This window comes from Danio aesculapii, chromosome 5 (assembly GCF_903798145.1).
Source record: "Danio aesculapii chromosome 5, fDanAes4.1, whole genome shotgun sequence".
Taxonomy (NCBI): domain Eukaryota; kingdom Metazoa; phylum Chordata; class Actinopteri; order Cypriniformes; family Danionidae; genus Danio; species Danio aesculapii.
The window spans coordinates 4,743,806-4,765,023 of NC_079439.1; the positions used below are offsets into that span (position 1 = coordinate 4,743,806).

General features: G+C 35.5%; 2 protein-coding genes across 2 annotated transcripts; one reads left to right on the forward strand and one right to left on the reverse strand.

The window, feature by feature from the left end:
* Positions 1–1,341: 1,341 nt before the first annotated feature.
* Positions 1,342–5,934, reverse strand: cst14b.1 (cystatin 14b, tandem duplicate 1). The gene is made up of 3 exons (XM_056457263.1): positions 5,774–5,934; positions 4,208–4,309; positions 1,342–2,755 (listed from the first exon to the last, which is right to left on the reverse strand). The coding sequence occupies exons 1-3, from the start codon at positions 5,846–5,848 to the stop codon at positions 2,627–2,629; spliced, it is 306 nt and encodes a 101-aa protein (XP_056313238.1). The 5' UTR covers positions 5,849–5,934; the 3' UTR covers positions 1,342–2,626.
* A 548-nt stretch (positions 5,935–6,482) lies between these two features.
* On the forward strand, positions 6,483–21,006 carry LOC130228813 (thiosulfate:glutathione sulfurtransferase). Its single transcript, XM_056457264.1, has 4 exons — positions 6,483–6,906; positions 14,802–14,924; positions 18,181–18,343; positions 20,759–21,006. Exons 1-4 carry the CDS (start codon positions 6,771–6,773, stop codon positions 20,811–20,813), a joined length of 477 nt encoding a protein of 158 aa, XP_056313239.1. The 5' UTR covers positions 6,483–6,770; the 3' UTR covers positions 20,814–21,006.
* Positions 21,007–21,218: the final 212 nt, after the last annotated feature.

Genomic DNA, 21,218 nt, shown 5'->3' on the forward strand with positions numbered 1-21,218 from the left:
TTTATTACACTTAATCCTACAATTAGGCGGTCTATTATGTTTTCTTTGTGTATGTGGACACGTGAATAAAGTCATAAGTGTCTTTAACCAATTATTTTTATTTACATAATTTGCGTTCAGAAACTGCAGAGATGTTAATATGATCATTACGATATAATAATAATGACTCAAATGGGAAATCAAACCATATATGGTTTGCCTAAATCGTGTGTGCCTGAAACGTGTGGTTCTGCAGCTGGATATTATTGGACTGCAGAGCCACTTGGGCAGAGCTGAGCTCCAGCAAGGGGGAGCTTGAGCTCCAGCTCCGCCTTCCTTGCACTTCTTCTACGAGTGATGTCACTGTGGGTTGGGGTTAGGGGTGGGGTGGGTGTACGCATTAAAACAGCTTACAGGAGGAGGAGCGAGAGCTCAAGCTTCCGCTCGCTGGAGGATCTCTGTCGCCCTCTGCTGGACATATATGATATAAACACTATTTTTCACTGCTTTTTTAATCAACACATGGCAGAAACACTTGCTTGCAACACATATTTCATTTAAATCAATATTAAAACGTTTTATTTGTGCCACTGTTTCCTTTGTTTACTGTAAGAGCTTGTGTGCCGAACCGGAGGTTGAAAAATCCAACTTAAACCAGCCTATAGGCTGGTTGGCTGGTTTTAGCTGGTTGACCAGCCTGGTTTTAGAGGGGTTTTGGCCATTTACAGGCTGGTTTCCAGCCATTTCCATCCTGGTCTTAGCTGGTCAGGCTGGAAAATGACCAGCTAAATCCAGCTAAAACCAGCCTGACCAGCCTGGTTTAAGCTGGACATAGCTGGTTTAGGCTGGGCTCCCACCCTGGCTAGGCTGGTCAAGCTGGTTTTAGCTGGTCATCACCCAGCCTGACCAGCTAAGACCAGGCTGAAAATGGCTGGAAACCAACCTGGAAATGGCCAAAACCCCTCTAAAACCAGGCTGGTCAACCAGCCACCCAGCCTAGGCTGAAGCTGTTTTTTTCAGTAGGGGGGGGGGGGGGGGGGATCAAAGCACCCGGTGGAAACCCATGCCAGCACAAGAAGAAACTCCACACAGAAACGCCAACTGAATCAGCCGGGTCTCAAACCAGCGACCTTTTTGCTTTGAGATGACAGTGCTAACCACTGAGCCACCATGTCTCCTAGTTAAAGTCATTACTAACTAATGAAGTTATGGTAGCTATTAATAACCTTAACTTTTCTGAATTTCAACGTAATGTAATAACTGAACCAATGTTTATTGTGAAAAGCGCTGAACAAAAAGAACTTGCATTGAATTGAACTGAAAAGTCATTAGGGTGTAAATAAAGGAAACACATACAAACTGTAAAATCGATTTCCCTTTATTTTAGAAGTGTTTATAAAGCATATTTTGGAATGACGATTCATATTCATGTGCAATTATTTCACCACAGTGCAGCATCTGTGCATGTGACGTGCTGGTTTTAGAAAAGTCATGTACTGTACACTATAGGCACTGGAAAATTCAAATGAATTGCTTCATTTTAATGCAGCAGAATGTAATAAAGGTTTTGTAACAGCATCAGTCAGAATACATCACGCATAAACAAAAGCCTCATACTGTATGGCATGTTTGTGTGCATATATTAGGGCAGTGTTTCCCAACCCTGTTCCTGGAGGCACACCAGCATTACACATTTTCAAACTCTTCCTAATCAAACACACCCGAATCAACTCAGCAGAACAAGAGACTCCAAAACCTGAAGTTAATTGGTCAGATTAGAGAGACATCCAAAATATGTACTGTTGGTGTGCCTCCAGGAGCAGGGTTGGGAAACACTGTATTAGAGAATGAGAAACATTTAAAGAAACAGTTCACCCAAACATTTAAATTCTGTCATTATTTACTCAAAGAAGTATTTAAAGAATGCTTGTAACCATTGACTTCCATAGTATTTGTTTTCCCAACTATGGAAGTCAATGGTTACTGGTTTTCAGCATTTTTCAAACCATCTTCTTTTGTGTTTAACAGATGAAAGAAACCCATAGTATTTGTTTTTCCTATATAGAAAGTCAATGGTGACAGGTTTACAGCATTCTTCAAACTATCTTTTGCATTAAACAGATGAAAGAAACCCATAATATTTGATTTTCCCACAGTGGAAGTCAATGGTTACAGGTTTTTAGCATTCTTCAAACTATCTTCATTTGTGTTTAACAGACGAAAGAAACTTGTTAGTATTTATTTTTCCTACTACGGAAGTCAATGGTTACAGGTTTTCAGCATTCTTCAAACTATCTTCTTTTGTATTTAACAGACGAAAGAAACTTCTTAGTATTTGTTTTTCCTACTATGGAAGTCAATGGTTACAGGTTTTCAGCATTCTTCAAACGATCTTCTTTTGTGTTTAACAGACGAAAGAAACTTCTTAGTATTTGTTTTTCCTACTATGGAAGTCAATGGTTACAGGTTTTCAGCATTCTTCAAACTATCTTCTTTAGCGTTTAACAGAAGAAATGAACTCATAAATGCTTGGAAACACTTGAGTGTATATAGTAAATACTGTAAATAGTGTATTAATAGAGTAAATAGTCAGTAATTTATTTGGGTGCACTGTCTCTTTAATTAAGCTCCACCATTGAGGGTTTGTTTAGAAGTACTGGATGGGGTCTTGACAGCTTTTCGACACCTGAACGCCTTGCAGTTGTACTTTTTCTCCAGCGTGAGGGAGCGGTTTATGAACCCTCAGATGAACAAACTGATCTCCTCCTACATTCACCTGAAGAAGGACAAAAATAAATCACAATAAATCACACCTCTTCAGCTAGAATTGTTAATGCAATATGCAAGCTATACAACATGGCAGTCTTTATGACAAGCTCACGACTCATTATGTGCAAAAAATATCTGTAAATGAGCAGTTTTCTGTATTTTGTGTTTTGTTTTTATTATTTTATTTCTGCTTTTGAAGTGCATTATGGGATCTTGAGCTTTCCTCCAACAACTGTAAACCTTGAGAAGTGTAAAAAAGTGACTTTTATGAACATGTTTAATAGTTTGCAGTGCTATATTGTCTGGGTTGGTGTTGTATATTACGCTACAAAACCCTTGAAATAAACTGGAGCACATTTTCAGTTATTTTACAGACTTATTTCTCTAGATATTATTTCTTATACATTATATTATTTCAATAAAACTATATTATTTTCAATAAAAGTCACTTTGTTAAACTGTAGAGTTGAATTTTCAACATCAAAAGTCGACAGAGCAGAGATCAACATCCCATAATGCAATTCACAACAGTAAATAAACAGAAAACCCTTCACAAAATATGAACAGATATTTTTACAGCGCACATTTCAAGCATTTTCCATTCATTTTCGCTGAATTAGGGCTGCACAATAAATCGTTTCCACATATTGCAATGATTCCACGATATCGCAATGTGCGCATGTGCAATGTTGAGTTATGATTATATTTGACCAGGGACTACAGTTCAGGACATTGTGGAGTCATTGCAAAGTTTAAGAGTGAAAGTTTTTAATTTTGCTTGTGTTTTTAAGGCTTGACTATACAATTTCAAGCAAATTCAACCATTTGTGTGTTAGAAATGATAACAAATGTAGCTATAACAGAGATTAATTGCTTTCATTTTTACATATAGAAAGCCTATACAGTGTTATTTATTTAAATTACAATTTAATTTACATAAAGCACTGTCATTTCTATCTCATTTTTATTCTTTATTCTATCTATCTATCATGCACTGACCTACGAAATCATCTCAATCAGTCTAAAATTATGAATTCTTTCCAAATAGAGTTATTCATGCTATCTGGTGAAATTATATTCATATATATCAGCAAAATAGAAATTGGAAAATAAAAATAATTCATGAGGGCTAATAACTCTGACTTCAACTGTATGTGTGTGTATGACATATACATAATAAATATATGTAACACACGTTTATCTAATGCCAAAACAAACTTTTATTTTGAAGGCGAATCTTAGCACAGCACTATTTAAAATTGAAAGTACTATTTTTAAGACAAAATGTCCCCAAATAGATAAAGACACATTATTTTTTGGAGATGCGCTGATAATAATTTGTGTTATTATTGAAAAGTGATTCATTCAAGTTTTTGTGTCTGAAAAATAATATAAAGGAGAAGCAAAATGTGCCAGCAATTCTTAAATTCACCCTTATATTTCCCTCTTCATCATTTACCTTGATGAAATAGTTGGTCCCGGCCACGACCTGTGTGGTGAAGAGTTTGGCAGTGAAAACAGTGAACTTCTTTCCAGCCTTTTCTTCTGCTTGATGCTTGACCTGAAGCAAAACACACAGAATTCACGTTGAATGCAAGTGTATTCAACTGAAAAATAAATAAATAAATCATAATTATCAACATTAGATGAGCTGGCTGTTTATACACATACATATATGGTTATATGCATATACATATTTATGGTCATATATATACATACATTTATTGTTTTATTATTTACATAAACGTAAAGGCACAACATTGTTGTTTTATTTAACTTTTTGAACTCTGGGTACAATCCGACAAGTGTCTTCCTTAAAATAAGATGAAGCAAAATCTGTGCACTAATGTGTTGAAGATTGGCAATCACTTAAGCTGAACATGCCATTTCTATGTCTATGTTCAAAAAGTGTGCAGCGATAGTTAAGGGGTTAATAAAATATGTAAATTAGATGCAAATGCTCTTTTTTAATGCTTCTTTGTAATTTGAATTATGTGATTTCTCTCTCACTCCTGTAATTTCACATTACAAAAAGTATTATATTATTTTTTTGCCAATATTTTTCTAATATTTCGAAATAAATTGATGAATTTGTGTCATGATAATGCATCAGAAAAATATGCTTATAGTTTTCATAAAATATATTACATTGTTTTTTCTCTTCCCTTTGATCTAGACCGCAAAATCCTGTTTCACAGACATTTCCTGATTTGTCAACTGTGATGAATTACCAGCACACACCCAAACACTTAACTCATACGTGAAACTATTTACTAGCATTCATTGTGCAGGTTGGGGCATATATAAGCAATATACACAATTACATTAACATTACTTGGTTACTTAGTAAGGATGACAGCTCCTTGTAATTCAAATGTCACACTATGTAATTCAAATAAATAAAGTAATATAAATTGCATGTAAAGATCCATGTTTCTTTGTGACTTGAACTATGCATGCAATTTCTGTCTTTCAATTTTAAGATCGCGCTATTTGAGTCTTTCTCCTTATTTATGCTTTTAAACCAGCTTAACACATTTTTAATCTGTTTTGTTGTTTATATGTCTTATACTTTTGTGATTATTGTATGACTCTTAATCTTCTTCTTGGGATCACTGGTGCAAACTATTTTAGATAGACTTGCTGACTTAAAACCATTTAAAAAAGCACTTTGCTCCTACAGCAATTACTTTTATTCGTCGTTTTATTAACATATAGCATAGTAACTTCTAAGTATATAAAAATATATACAATTTATTAATGCAATCACCCAAATTTACCTATCAGCTGACGCCTTTCATGATTTTAATACTATTTATTGCTTGGCATCACTGGTGCAAACTATTTTAGATAGACTTACTGACTTAAAACCTTTTAAAAAGCACTTTGCATCTACAGCAATTCATTAATTCATCGTTTTTACTAACATATAGCATAGTAACTACTAAATATATAAAAATATATAGTTTATTAATACAATCACGTGACGCAGAGCATCAAAACAAAAGGTAAATCTGTTTCTCACTTCATCGCAGATCTTCTGCACCTCAGGAGTGGCCTGTTTCTCCTCGGATTGACCTCCAACTTTTTTAGTTGCCATTGCAGTGATTTTTGGTTAATCAGTGGCGAGTTTGAATGAAGTCTGTTCTTCTTAGATGGTGCAATTCCCAGAAGTGACAGCGCTACTACAGTATTTATCTTGACTCGATCAGATGACGATGAGCCATCAACGGAACGTACCATCTCTGCAGAACAGGTGGGGTGACTTAAACTATTTCACTTTATTTTAGAGCGTTAGGGTTTAGTAATCATTTTATATAACATGTCAACCTTAATGTAAATGTATTATACATAGTTATTAAAGTAATACACACTTATGTTTTATACCATCATTCATTCTTCTTTCGTGTTTAGTATAATCTGAGGCAGATTCTTCACAAGAGCGAGTAGAAATACAATAGTGGGCGGGGCTTGGTTGATTAAAATAATCTTTTGCTATTTTAGAGATACTTTTTTCATAATTAAACTGCTATAAAATTTCATCAGTTTAATATAAACGTGATTCAAATTATTGCAGCCGTTGAAATATAAACAAATGAGTCACGTGATAAGTGTTGCTGTTCTCAGCGCTTGTCAGAATAGACCAATCACATTTGATTCTGATTACTCTCCAGTGATTAGTTGGTTCTGCATAACTTATAATTAAATAACTGGGAACGAGTGTTCTGAATACATTGGATATTTTATATGTAATTATAAAAGTTGCAACCGTTATTTTAAAGCATCTCAAGCGAATCATAAAACCCCCTGAAATAATAAAACGACGTGTTGGAGCCACTGAGCGCCACGTAGAGGATACTGACTTCATTTCTCACAGTAAACACCATCAGCAACGCTTGCATTTGTGTAATCTCCTCAATCACGCGCTGATACAGAGCTTCAGATCTGCTATAGCTGCATTTTTTTACACTCATTTAATCTACACTTGAAAGCCCTCGTGTTTTCTATGATAATCTCTCGACATGAATAGTTCAGGTGTTTGCGTTTTACTATCGCTCCTGTTTTTGTCCGTATCAGCAGATCAGTGTGACAATGACAACACAGCTGACAACTGCAATAAATGGACCGAAACATCTCACAACCAGCCTCGAAATACAGGTAAAGCACTCTACACACTCATGTCTGAGGGAGTTACAGCATAATAACATACGAAAGGATTAAAGTGGCTGAGAAATGTAAAAATCGAGCTTAATAGTGTAATATTACAACACGAAAAAATACTACAAGTTAATCATTTATTATAAATATTTCAGTGTTTTTTGAACCATACTATAGTAAAGTGTATTATATTATTGTAGTATCTAACACTTGATTAATGAATGTAGCATAGAGTAGTATTAAATACTGATAATAACTGGTATAACTTAATTTTACTATAGTAAACTGTGGTGTATTGTAGTAATACTACACAATGCAAAACTTATTTTCTTAAAATTTGGACTGTATCTAGTCCAAGTATCTACAAATTATTAATTTAAAACAAGCAAAATTAGGCAAAATAATCAGTTTTTTCCCTTTTGACAAAAGATTATTGCCTGAGAAATGTTTTAAAAATCGAGCTTGAGTGTAATATTTGTAAATACTGTAGTGTTTTGGAACTATACTATGGTAAAGTGTATTATACTACAGTATCTAACACTTGAATGAATGTTATGAAAGCGTAGTGTAGTGTTAACTTCTGATAATAACTGATATGATTTAATTTGTACTATAGTAAACTGTGGGGTATTGTAGTATAATAGAAAACTTAATACAGTTTTGGTATGTTATTGGTTTATATAGTGTACCATAGCAACTATACAGTACACTTACCACAACTGATTAATTCAGCTACTTGAATTACTGATTAATTAAACTACTGTATATATACACACATATATATATATATATATATATATATATATATATATATATATATATATATATATATATATATGCGTGTGTAATACTGTTTGTAAGCTAAACTAATAATTTATTGTATGATGTGACAGAATAAACCTGCTGGTTTGCACGTACGGTCATTGACTCATCATGGCTCAGTGGAGTTTTAATATTGCATCATCTGATTATGAGAGGTTTAACTTGATGTTTACTAAAGTCTATTCACATCAGAAGAAATGGTCACATATTATTACAAATCTTGCTCTCAATATGAGTTTTGCCTTAATAAACTCCTAATTTGATGCTTATTATTAGTTATAAAGGTAGTAGTTATTAGTTAATAGGGTTAGGGATGTAGAATAACATCATGCAGACTGTTTAATTAAATTAATCTTTATTTCTATAGTGTTTTATAGTTAGGTTGTGTCAAAGCAGCTTAACGTAAATAAAGAAAGAGAATAAATAGTCATAGCAATATTTCAGAACGTGTCCAGTAATTCAGGTACAATACTGGTGTAATTGTAGTTGAATTAAAACTGATTCAGATCATTCATTCATTTTCTTTTTGGCTTAGTCCCTTTATTAATCTGGTGTCACCACAGCAAAATGAACCGCCAACTTATCCAGCATATGTTTTATGCAGCGGATGCCCTTTCAGCTGCAACCCATCACTGGGGAACATCCATACCCACTGCGCCACCATGACGCCCTGATTCAGATCAGTTTAGTATAGTTAATACCAAAATGTTATATGTGCCTTATAAGTGCTAATAAACAGCTAATATATTAACCCTTATGTACTGTTAGGGATGTTTTCAGCCCCTCTGGGGTGATTTTGTGTCTTAATTTGGCCACAACTTTTTCTTTTTTTCAGCAAATGGAATGAATTTTGGTGACAAATCTTATTTTGACACATATTTGAGAAAATACATTGAATTAAAACTTAACAATTCACTATGGGCAAATGTACTACAGTCAAATTTAGTTTGGCCGCAGTACCAAACTTGACCACCAGATTCAGTTTACATTGGTGACCATACAAGTGTGCCCCCAATGTTTTGAGGAATCCAATCCATATGTTTCATACTTTTGACAATATGTGTAAAGTAGACCTAAAATTCAAATGTAGTATGAATTGTTTGGTGGTATTTGACTCTAAAAAAACATCTAAAAATGTTTTACATCTGGATTGCTGTAGCAAAGTAATGCTTTAGGACTATATTATTTATTAAAATCAGTCCCCAGATATAAAAGCTAAAAATTAAGCTTTCAAAGGATATATAGTTTGTTAATCAACCTCAGTCCTGATCAAAACTACCAAATTGCTTAGACAATTACAGGATTTTAACTCTTTAATTGCCGTATTCATATATGATGTCACTGATTTGGTGAAAAAACACACAAAATGATGTATTTTCAAAATAAAAATAATTGTGGACTGGATTTTTTTTACCTTTGATCACAGGACATGTGAAACAACTTTGCATTTGATGCACTGTTTTTGATTGATTTTCATTTTTTTCTCCCAGATTTAAAGTTGTGGCTGTTTTTGCCCTGTTAACTTCCATTACAACCACATTTTTTGATTGCAAAACCATGACGGCATATAATCATGCATGCTTTTCTCTGTTGTAATTTTTACTGTTGATCATCAGTAACCCTTTAGATAGGCATGCGCAAAATCAAAAAGCTTAGTTTCTGGATTTTATATGGAGTATAGCAGCAAATTAAAGTGTGTGTGTGTGTGTGTCTGTGAGTGTGTGAGAGTGACCTTTACGCGCTTACCCTGATGTGTCTGAGATAATCAAAATATGCATCTCAGCTCTCAGAACTACATGGAGTAAACAAAAACAAAGACTGTGTATTTATGCACCATCGAATGAGGTTATAATGGAAGTCAATAGGGCAGCCAGTAAATTAGGGAGAAAAAAATAAAATCAATGCATCAAAGCCAGTGTTGTTACTAATCGTTCAAGACTGTGATAAAAGGTTAAAGAAAATCCAGTCCCCTATTATTTTTTGTATTGAAAATAAGTAATTTTGTGTGTTTTTTCACCAAATCAGTAACATCATTTATGAATTTGGCAATTAATGAGTTAAAATACTGTAGTTGTCTAAGCAATTTAGTAATTTTGATCAGGACTGAGGTTGATTAACAGATTTATGCAAAAAAAAAAAAGAAAAAAGAAAAAAAAATTAATCTGATGCGTTTTTACAGCAGTTTAATTCAGTGGATGTTTTCATCCTGAACATAACAAAAGGGTAGTATATTTGAACAGTGCACAAGGGTTAATAATTGATGGGTAATAATAAGCCACTAGTTCAGGGGTTCCCAAACTTTTCAGCCTGCGACCCCCAAAATGATAATGCCAGTGACTCGCGACCCCCAATATCCTCTGAGGTGGTTATAAATACAGTGGTTATAATGCAATGGCGCACACACACCAATAGACCCAAGTCTATTCTTCGATTAATTTTTTTAATGTATGTCAGTGCTGTTAATGTGCCAGAAAGTTTAACCTGGTGTTATAGACTCAATCTGCTGCTATTGCTGTGTCTTTAATATAATGTAATTACCCCAGGGGTCGCAATCCAATAGAACTAGCAACTATAACCTACTATAGTAACTATATGGTAACCATGTAGTATATAGTAACTATAAATGACTATTTTTTCTCTTCAGTAGGTTATGGATAATTATGGTAATTCTTATGGTTTAATAAAAATAAAAAAATTTTTGGAAATCACCAGGCGACCCCCCTTCATTGTCCCGCGACCCCCACTTTGAGAACCACTGCACTAGTTAATAGTAAGAATTGGTACTTACTATTACTTACTAATTACTTATTAGTACTTATTAGTACTTATTTAGTACTAATTTGGTTAATGTATGTAACAATTGTGAAATACAAAGTACAAATTATGTGGCAAATGCAGAAGCTGACAAAAAGTAAACAAATTAAGATAAAATTAATTAAATGAAATGATGACACTGTGTCATAAGGATATTGGTAATAAAGTCTGCACTGTGTGCTAGTGTTTGTTTAAATTTTGTTGCGTTAATCTTGTTAGTAATATCATTATAAAGGTCATGATTCGCACTCATCAAATAATTACTTTATTAAGCTTTACTTTACATTCTCAGGAGATACAAAACAGGATAGGCGATAGGATAGGATAAGGATATTGGTAGAAATGGAAAAAAATCTGAATGTATGAGATATAAATTTAAATATTTTTATATATGTATTTTATTTTATTTTATACATATTCATATAAATGTAGAAATGCTCATGTGAATTGTTCTTATTATGAAATAAGATAAAACATGGCAAATGTAAAAAGTACATTACATAAATACAAAGCAAAAATTATCATATACTGTCAGTTGTTAGAGAAAAGCAGAAATTATGCGGTCAAAATGTTAACCTTAATCTCAGTTATTCTTCTATGCCATTTAATTAGTAATTAATGAAGACAAAAAGTTCATTCATTCATTCATTTATTAATTCATTCATTCATTTTCCTTCGGGTCAGTGCCTTATTTATTAGGAGTCACCACAGCGGAATGAACCGCCAACTATTCCAGCATATGTTTTACGCAGCGGATGCCCTTCCAGTCGCAACCCAGTACTGGGAAACATCCATACACACTCACATTCACACACACACTCATACACTACGGCCAATTTAGTTTATTCAGTAGCGCATGTCTTTGGACTGTGGGGGAAACTGGAGCATATATTAGCAGCAAATACATTGGCAAACAGTTCAGCTTATTAAAATTAATAGCTATTATAATGAAATAGATTCAAGCTATCAAATCTCATTAGCCGTTTCTTCACTGTATAACTTACACATTCTGATTAAAGAGCAACGAATGAATCTCTTATTTATTTAGATGTTTTTCTTTTCATTACATTAAATAACAGGTGTCACTTTAAAAAATGCACACATCTGATGTTATAATGAAAGCTTTCGATTGCTTTCCTAACCTTTTATGCTCATTTAGGACGAAATTAATTATGTTTGAAAAAAACATACCAAGATCGACATCTTTAGATATTATTATTATTAATTATGTGTATATGTCTGTTCAAACACGAACCCAAAACCCAGACTTTCGCTACGCTCAAATCGCGTGTACAGAATCCGTTTGGTAAACAGCATCTATTTATCACTATGGAGCACGTCAGCTGACAGTCACGCACCGCTATATTACTGTTTTGAGGATTGCACATAAAGGGGAGACGGCACCTGTAAAGAAAAGGAAAGGGAATCCCGCGGTTTTTATATTTATTTCACAGTGTTTTCATGGCTAAACAAAGCGAAAGAACATAAGATTTACATTTAAGAGCAAGTGGCGGCCCCTGGTGGGTCAGCGGTATGGGTTGCGCATAAGGAGGCTCGGCTCTTTAATGTTTATTTGCCACCCTTCAGAGAAAGACTGAAAATACGGGAAAATACTTTTACGGGATTATAGCGACTGTAAAATACAGGAGAATCCTGGGAAAAACGAGAGGGTTGACAGGTATGCCTATAGCGCATGTGTTTGGACTGTGGGGGAAACCAGAGCACCCAGAGGAAACCCACACCAACACAGGGAGAACATGCAAACTCCACACAGAAATGCCAACTGGTCCAGCCGGGACTCAAATCAGCAACCTTATTGCTATGAGGTGACAATCATAAACACTGAGCCACCGTGCTGCCGACATAAAAAGTTATAATTTTTAAAATAAAAGTATAACTTGTGACAAAATTAATAATGATTTGATAAAACATCTAAATCAGGGCTGGGCAAACTCAGTCCTGGAGGGCCGGTGTCCTGCACAGTTTAGCTCTAACTCTAATCAAACACACCTGCTTATAGATTTCTAGTGATCTGAAGACACTGATTAGCATGTTCAGGTGTGTTTGATTGGTGTTGGAGCAAAACTGTGCAGGACACCGTCCCTCCAGGACTGAGTTTGCCCACCCCTGATCTAAATAATAACACACCGCATCATAATGATGACATAAACAGAAATGGTCAAAGAGCAGAAATATGAGATAAAGCGTCTATTCTCGAAGTTTCATGTCATCATTATTTTGTATATCTTATAATTATGATTTAGCAGAAAAGGTGTCCATAGGTATCTTTATAAGGTCAATGACTGAATAATTTTACAAAAAAATTGCATGATCCAGACTGCATCACCAGACATTTTTGTGGCAGGTAAGAAAACTAATGGGTAAAGAAATGAAACAAAATTGAACAATTTGGGAAATCAGTTTGTTTTACACGGAGAATATTTGTTTAGTTTGGTGAATCACTGTGATCCACCCATGGGAAGAAGATTAAGGGTTTATTCAGAAAACTGAATCAGCATTTCTGGTGTTTGGGTGGAAACCAAATTTCCCACGAGTCCATACTGTGACATTCATTCCTTTATTTTCCTTTGGCTTGGTCTCTATTTCAGAGGTCGCCACAGCGGTATGAACCGCCAACTATTCCGACATATGTTTTATGCAGCGGATGCCCTTCTGGCTGCAACCTAGTACTGGAAAAAACCCATACACACTCATTTACACACACACACACACACACGCACACACACACACACACACACACACACATACTCAAACACTATGGTCAATTTGGTTGACCTAATTCACCTATAGCACGTGTTTGGACTGTGGGGGAAACTGACCCAGCGACCTTCTTGCTGTGAGGTGACAGTGCTAATCACTGAGCCATCGTGCGGCTACACTGAAAAAGACTCTTCAAAAGACTTCTTCTTAAAGAAATCTAGTGTCTAACACTTGGTTAATGAATGTTATGAAAGCATAGTGTAGTACTGATAATAACTGTAGTATAATCTAATTCGTACTGCAGTAAACTGTGGTTGATAACGGGATTAGATTTTGGGACAAAAACAGAAATCTAAGAATTAGCTCTTCAAAAACTTATTATTTCTCTTAAAAAAGTATTTTTCCACCATGAAAATATTAATTAAAACAAAAAGAAAAAAAAAATATATATATATACATAAATAATGGACATTTGATTAGAGAGCAGTGGATTTTCAATATTCACAAACAGTTGAAGACAAAATTTCTAGACCAATTTATTTTATTTTTATATTTTCCAAAGGTTGTTTAACTAAAACACATTTATTAACATAATATTTTTAAAAGTACTTTGTAATAACTAATTTGCTTTGTATTTGCCATGATGACAGTACATAATAACATATGCAGGGTTCCACACACTTCCTTAATGTTCTCACAACACAAATTAATTAGGTTAACTTAATTGTTTTTACAAATTTAAGTAGATTAAATATAAAACAACTAAGTTGTCTCCCAAAAATGCTCAGGAATTGTGTGGATTAAACTCATTTTGAATCAATAGTTTAAACAAGCAGCCAAAATGTATACTAATTACATTGCAAGATACTAGCATTCAGCTTTTAGTGCAGTTTAAAGGCTTAAGGGTTAATTAGGCAAGTTAGGGCAGTAAGTTAGCCATTGAACAACATTGGTTTGTTCTGTAGACAATCAAAAAGTATGTAATTTCATAACAAGGCTAATAATATTAATCTTAGCAATTTTTAGCCAGAGTAAAAACAAACGTTGTCCAGAAGAAGAGTATAATAGAAAATACTTTGCAAGCGACTTTGCTCTGTTAAAATTCATTCATTCATTCATTTTCTTTTCGGCTTGGTCCCTTTATTAATAAAGTTCCTTTATTAATCTGGGGTCGCCACTGCGGAATGAACCGCCAACTTATCCAGCATATGTTTTTATGCAGCAGATGCCCTTCCAGCTGCAACCCATCACTGGGAAACATCCATACACACTCATTTACACTCATACACTACAGACAATTTAGCTTACACAATTCACTTATACCGCATGTTTTTGGACTTGTGGGGGAAACCGGAGCACCCGGAGGAAACCCACACTAACATGGGGAAAACATGCCGGGGCTCGAACCAGAGACGTTCTTGCTGTGAAGCGATTGTGCTACCCACTGCGCCACCATGCTGCCCCTCTGTTAAACATCAGCAGATATTTGACAATAATTTACATCTAATAACTGTACCTGCTCATTTGTCTTGTTTTAGGGATTGTGGTGACGTACGAGCAGCTGAAGCACATGATGTCCACAGGAAGAGTTCAGCTCATCGACGTTCGTGAACCGGACGAGCTGAAGGCTGGATTTATTCCTGGAGCCACAAACATTCCTCGTAAGACACCAGAACACAGATTCAGCACAAACACACAGTCTTAAATGTAATGCATGACAATTAGGAATGGGGGAAATATCGATACAGTGTACAGGAGTATCATGATGTTCTTCGTGCCAATATAATATCGATACATGGACACCCATAATAATATAATGCCAATATTTGAATATACTATTTGTGTTCATAACATCAACTTCTTTACAGGCCAATAGATGGTTGAGTTTTTGTTTCTGGTGAATGTGTAATTCAGTAAATCAAAGATGGTGGAAAGGTGCATACAAATTGTGTACACAATTTGAATATATGAGTTAATATATCACAATATAGGTAATGTAATGTAATGTAATGTGTACTTATATAGCACATTTATTGTGTATGGCCATACACCCAAAGCGCTTCACGATCATGAGGGGGATCTCTCCACATGGATGATGCGACGGCAGCCACAGGACAACGGCGCCAGTGCGCTCACCACACACCAGCTATTAATGGAGTAGAGAGACAGTGATAGAGCCAATTTGGTGGATGGGGATGATTAGGTGGCCATGATCGTAAGGGCCGATAGAGGGACTTTGGCCAGGACACCAGGGTTACACCCCTACTCTTTACGAGAAGTGCCATGGGATTTTTAACGACCACAGAGAGTCAGGACCACGGTTTAACGTCTCATCCGAAAGACAGCGCCCACTCACAGCGTAATGTCCCCTTCACTTTTACTGGGGCATTAGGACTCACGCAGACCACAGGTTGAGTGCCCCCTGCTGGCCTCACTAACACCACTTCCAACAGCAACCTAGTTTTCATATGTGGTCTCCCATCCAGGTACTGACCAGGCTCAGCCCTGCTTAGCTTCAGTGAGTAACCGGTCTTGGGCTGCAGTTAGAATCACAATAATATTGTATCATGACACAAGTATGGTGATAATATCGTATCGTGGAGATTACAGTTAACGCAAGTTGCACAATCAGATTACTTTTTTCCCAAGTAACTAGTAACGTTTGTTTGTTGTGTACGATACATGTAAACATGAGACAATTCAGGAGACTATTCTAGGATCAATATGAACAAAAACAGACGCAATAGAAGAGATTGGTTCAAAACAGTTCACGTGAACTATAATGTACATATTCATTTTACTAGCACACATTGTTTTGCTAATGGCTGCAAGCATTGTTCACTGCTTATGCACCCTGTGCGTTTTAACCATCTGCTGCACCTCAAGTTTTTGTTGTTACGCTCCGTGCATCTGCAGTTGAAAATGCCAGCACTAAAGCCTCCTTTCCACTGCACACGACAAGCGACAGACCGGAAGTCATTGATTTCCAATGGAGAGTAGTTCAGGTGCTGCGTGGAGTTTCGATCATCTCCGTATGCGGAAAATTCGGATCCGATTTGAGCTGCGGATACGTTAAATATTTATACTCCTGCAACTAGACTGTATGCGCCCGGCCGACCGGATGTGACGTATTCCAGTGTTATTCATGCGAGCGAGATGAGAAATACTAGTTTTTTGTTGTTGTTATTTTTATATTTTGATAAATAAGTAATAAAAATGTATAGTTTTTAAAGTTTTAGCGGTCTGAGTTTTTAGTATTCATTCATTCAACCACGGTGAACGCACGGAGAATAAAGGCTCTTGCTTTTGCACTCCTTTATTTCGGACACTGCGAGAATCAGTTTCTCTCCCATGGTGCACGACAAAACTAAATTATGTGCGACTTCCACTAGGTGGCGTATTCTGACAGCCGTGTCCAAATGTCAAGTGCAGTGTAAAGGCGGCTTAAGTGGAAAAAGCGATGTACGTCAGTCGCTTCCTTTTTCCTTGTCCAATCCAATGAAGGCAGAGGCAGGGTTTCCGTTGACAGCAGTGTTTGTGTTGTCAAGATGACTATGGAGACTTTTAAAGATGGAGGAGAGACTTGTGGTCGCTGTTTAGAGTTATCCGGAGCTGTATGACGTCACAAATCTTGAATATCACAATATTATCAAATATTACAATTATAACAATATTAACAGCAGCGCTTGAGCACAACACGCAGCTGATTTATTGGTTGCCTAGCAACATAAAAAGCGCAGTGCACTTTTTTCTTGTCAACAAATAAAGGCAGTGCGTTGCACCTCGTGTTCTCAGAACGGAAAATCGTGTTCGTGTACATTTTCACCGGCACACTGGGAGTGCAGTGAGCAGTTTCAGTGCATTCATATGGAAGTTGAACTCCAGTGCAATGCTTTGTAGGATTAAAAGTGGCACAGAGAGCGCATCAGTACATGCATAAGCACACATACATACATAGTTCAAGATATTTGTGTAAACTGGAAGTGTGAAGGAATACATTCGCATAGTAGCCCATATTTAAGTGATTTCAGCACAGTTATCCAGTTCCGCAAGTGAAGCTTATAAACGAATTTCGCAAGGAGCACCCTCAGATAGTAACACGGTGAATTCATCATCAGCAATCACACCAATCATCCAATCAAAATGAAACGTATCTCTATAAATAACCAAGCTTATCCTAGCCCTGTGATCTTATTGATTTTGCATCCCTCCACCACCCCAGCTCCACACTTTTACCCAGATTCATTCCCAGTTTGGGGAAGCATTCTGGGATTGGGCTAGCTAGATGTTCTCTCTTCTGCCCTAAGCTCGGATATCTTACAGCACACAGAATATGCTTATCTTTATTCAGTTATCTAAATGCACGTGCGAACTTATGAAACACTCAAAAACATACATCCTATTTTCACAGCGATTGGTTGCAGCACGGCAGGTTTTGCTTAACATTTGCGTAAAGTCGAGAAATGCTCAAGCTTTCAGCTACTCTCAGCGCTTTCTCCATGGTGCTTTCAATTCCATAATGCATTGTGTTGCCGTTATGCTTAACTTGCATATCAATAAACTACGTGCGCTCTCAACGCGCCAGTGGAAACGTGCCGTTAGATTGCTATGAGGGAATGATACCCATAAGGAAAGCCCCCAATATTCAGTTTCAGTTGGAAGTACATCAACATACTGAAATAAAAGTATCAGCAAATTCTGGTTCACGTGAATTTTGCCACCCAAATAAACAGAATTTTTATTGTTGACTGTTTTGCAGATAAGGCTTAACTTTGCACCATTGCCTTGTTTGGACTGGTCAATGCTCAAATGTCTTGTGTATATTTTAGTTAGATGTTTTCCCACTGTAAGGATTGCTTGAATTTGACTATATTCGCACAGTGAGAATGAAGAATCTGTTTGTTTACGGTTTTATAGTGGGAGAATTGGAGGAGGCCCTCACACTGGACTCAGATCAGTTCAGACAGCGATACGGCGTCTCAAAGCCTCATCCAGAGGACTCAGACATTGTGTTTTACTGTCAGAGAGGCATCCGGAGCCTCAACGCGCTGGAGAGTGCAATAAGTCTGGAATACTCAAGGTATGGACAAAACTGAAACTATTATTCATTCATTCATTTACCACATTCATTCAGTTACCACAGCGGAATGAACCGCCAACTATTCCAGCATATGTTTTATGCAGCGGATGCCCATCTAGCTGCAACCCAGTACTGGGAAACACCCATACACTCTCACATTCAAACACACTCATACACTATGGCCTATTTAGTTTATTCAAGTCACCTATAGCGCATGTGTCTGTGGGGGAAACCGGAGTACCCGGAGGAAACCCACGCCAACACGGGGAGAACATGCAAACTCCACACTGAAACGCCAACTGACCCAGCTGGGATGCGAACCAGCAACCTTCTTGTGCTGTGAGGCGACAGTGCTAACCACTGAGCTGCCCCCAAATTAAAAGTTGATGTTCTAAATGTTAATAAAATAACAACAACAATGTGATGGCAGAAATAAAAGGTAATAAACATCCTCTATGTGTCTGTGAATAAATCAGACCCTCCAGGATTTTGCAATTTTGCGATCGCTGAATTTAATACTAAAATCAAGCAAATGTTTCCATTTTTAAAGTAAAACTGCTGAATATTTTATACATATTTTGGGATTGCCAGGACACTGTTCAAATGTAATCATTTAATTAAATAATAAAAAATATTCAAAACTATTCATTTTAAGTATATTAAATCAAAATAGTAATGATAAAATAAAAGATATATTTCCCCTATTTATTGAAAATAAAACAACAAAATACCTGTTTTACCTGTTGTAAAGCTTAAATAAAAAAGAAATAATAAAATCGGCACACTTTGGCTTCAAAAATACAAAATGTAAGAAATTCGAACTCATCTGTGTAATTCATTTACGTTTTAGATTTTCAGTTTAAGAGATTTTTTTTTTAATCTGTGTGCTTTTTGAGTTTTTCGCTAATAACTTGAATGTTTTTCTTTCATAAATGCTTTATGCAAGTGTTCTAGCTATTTACATCATTTCGACAAATTAAAAGTTGATGTTCTAAATGTCAATATAATAACAACAACAACAACGTGATGTCAGAAATAAAAGGGAATAAACATGCTCTGGATTTCACAATTCTGCCATCTAGTGGCACAATTCTTTAAGAAAATGTTGTCAATTTATAATAAAAGTTTTTATGCTATTTTTGCATATTTTTAAATTGCCAGGTCACTGTCCAAATAATTGTAATAAATAAAAAAAAAATGATCAAACTGAAAACTAATCATCTATATTATATTAAATAAAAACAATAATGATACATTTAAGTGTTTTTAAATGTTTCCCCTATGTGTTGAAAATTAAATAACAAAATACTTAAAACCTAAATTAAACAAATAATAATAATAATAATAATAATAAAAAAGATATATATATATAATTTTATTTAGTATAACATTATATAATAAAATATATTTAAATGAACTATATAGACATAAAAAACAAAAAAAAAACCCACAACAAAATTAAATGAGTGATGATCATATTTGATACTCAAAAAAACTGATGTGGTGATAATTAAGTAAGCCTGTTAATTTAATCCAGTCAGTGTTCTTCATTTTTCTTCAGCTTAGTCCCTTATTTTTCAGGGGTTGCCTCAGCAGAATGAAATTATCCAGCATATGTTTTACACAGTGGATGCCTTTCCAGCTGCAACCCAGTATTGGGAAACACCCGTACACTAACATTCACACACACGCTCATACAGCCAATTTAGTTTATTCAATTCCCCTATAGCGCATATGATTGGCCTGTGAGGGAAACCGGAGCAACCGGAGGAAACCCACTCGAACACGGGGAGAACATTCAAACTCCAAACAGAAATGACAACTGACCCAGCTGGTACGCGAACATTCTTGCTGTGAGGCAACAGTGCTAACCACTGAGCCACCATGTCGCTGGTCAATGTTCTTATGATAGATAATTCCCATGCTATTTATGAAGTCAAGTTCATCAACTTTAACATCATTTTATCCTTTTGATCATCCTGTTAAGCCTTAGAAAGTAAATTAAAGGCCACATGAAATCATGATTTGCAATGTTTAACGTTAGTCTTAATTAATTAGCCTTAATCTAATTAATCTGTACAAGGTAACCCAGTGATTAAATAAAACAGTTTTGGTAATCTTTAACTAAAGTCATTCTCTAATGACATCAGAATAACAGATTGGCTGAAATGTTTAGCCACGCCCCTCCAACTGTTAGTTTGCTCAAAGTGAAAGATGAGAGGAAGAGTTCAAAAACAAAACAGTTAGAAATAAGTCATCATAATGAATTTAAAGTCTGAAATTAATTCTGATTTACATGGATTTTAAATGTGGTCCATTATCAGCATTGAATTTCTTGTTTGTTTGTGTGGTAATGCCATCAGTTAATTGTTTAACCATAGCAATGACGTGTGTGTGTGTTTGTTTCTCTCACAGGGCTCGTCATTATATTGGAGGATACAGCGAGTGGGCTGAACGTGAGCATCTATAAGCAGAAAGACTCCACGTTTGACAGAATGAAGATTGTTTCTGCTCTGTGAAGAACCATAAGCGGATCATGACTGAAGTTTATAAAGCACCTGACTGTTAAAAACACAACACAGACCAACAATGTATTATTCAGAATATCTCATGGATGTTTTTATATTTTTTAAGTGAAAATAAATCAATAAAATTGCACTGTTTTCATTAGTTTGGCAATTTTTTTATGTCATAATTTGATTTTGTAAGCTTAAACTCTTTAGCAATGGACTATTTGCAACAAAGTTTGGTTCCTGTATAAGAGTACATAATAGTGGGCCCCAAAATACTTATAATACTGATATTTTGCTACTTAATTAGCCTTGTATGAAATATACTGTGAATTATATGGAAGCATACGAGTAGCAAGATTCAT

Excerpts from the sequence above, each read along its gene's own strand:
- cst14b.1 (XM_056457263.1), bottom strand. The coding sequence starts at position 5,848 with ATGGCAACTAAAAAAGTTGGAGGTCAATCCGAGGAGAAACAGGCCACT. Across the intron at positions 4,310-5,773 it reads TGCAGAAGATCTGCGATGAA|GTCAAGCATCAAGCAGAAGA; the intron begins GTGAGAAACAGA and ends GTTTTGCTTCAG. Across the intron at positions 2,756-4,207 it reads GGACCAACTATTTCATCAAG|GTGAATGTAGGAGGAGATCA; the intron begins GTAAATGATGAA and ends GTCCTTCTTCAG.
- LOC130228813 (XM_056457264.1), top strand. The coding sequence starts at position 6,771 with ATGAATAGTTCAGGTGTTTGCGTTTTACTATCGCTCCTGTTTTTGTCC. Across the intron at positions 6,907-14,801 it reads CAACCAGCCTCGAAATACAG|GGATTGTGGTGACGTACGAG; the intron begins GTAAAGCACTCT and ends GTCTTGTTTTAG. Across the intron at positions 14,925-18,180 it reads TGGAGCCACAAACATTCCTC|TGGGAGAATTGGAGGAGGCC; the intron begins GTAAGACACCAG and ends ACGGTTTTATAG.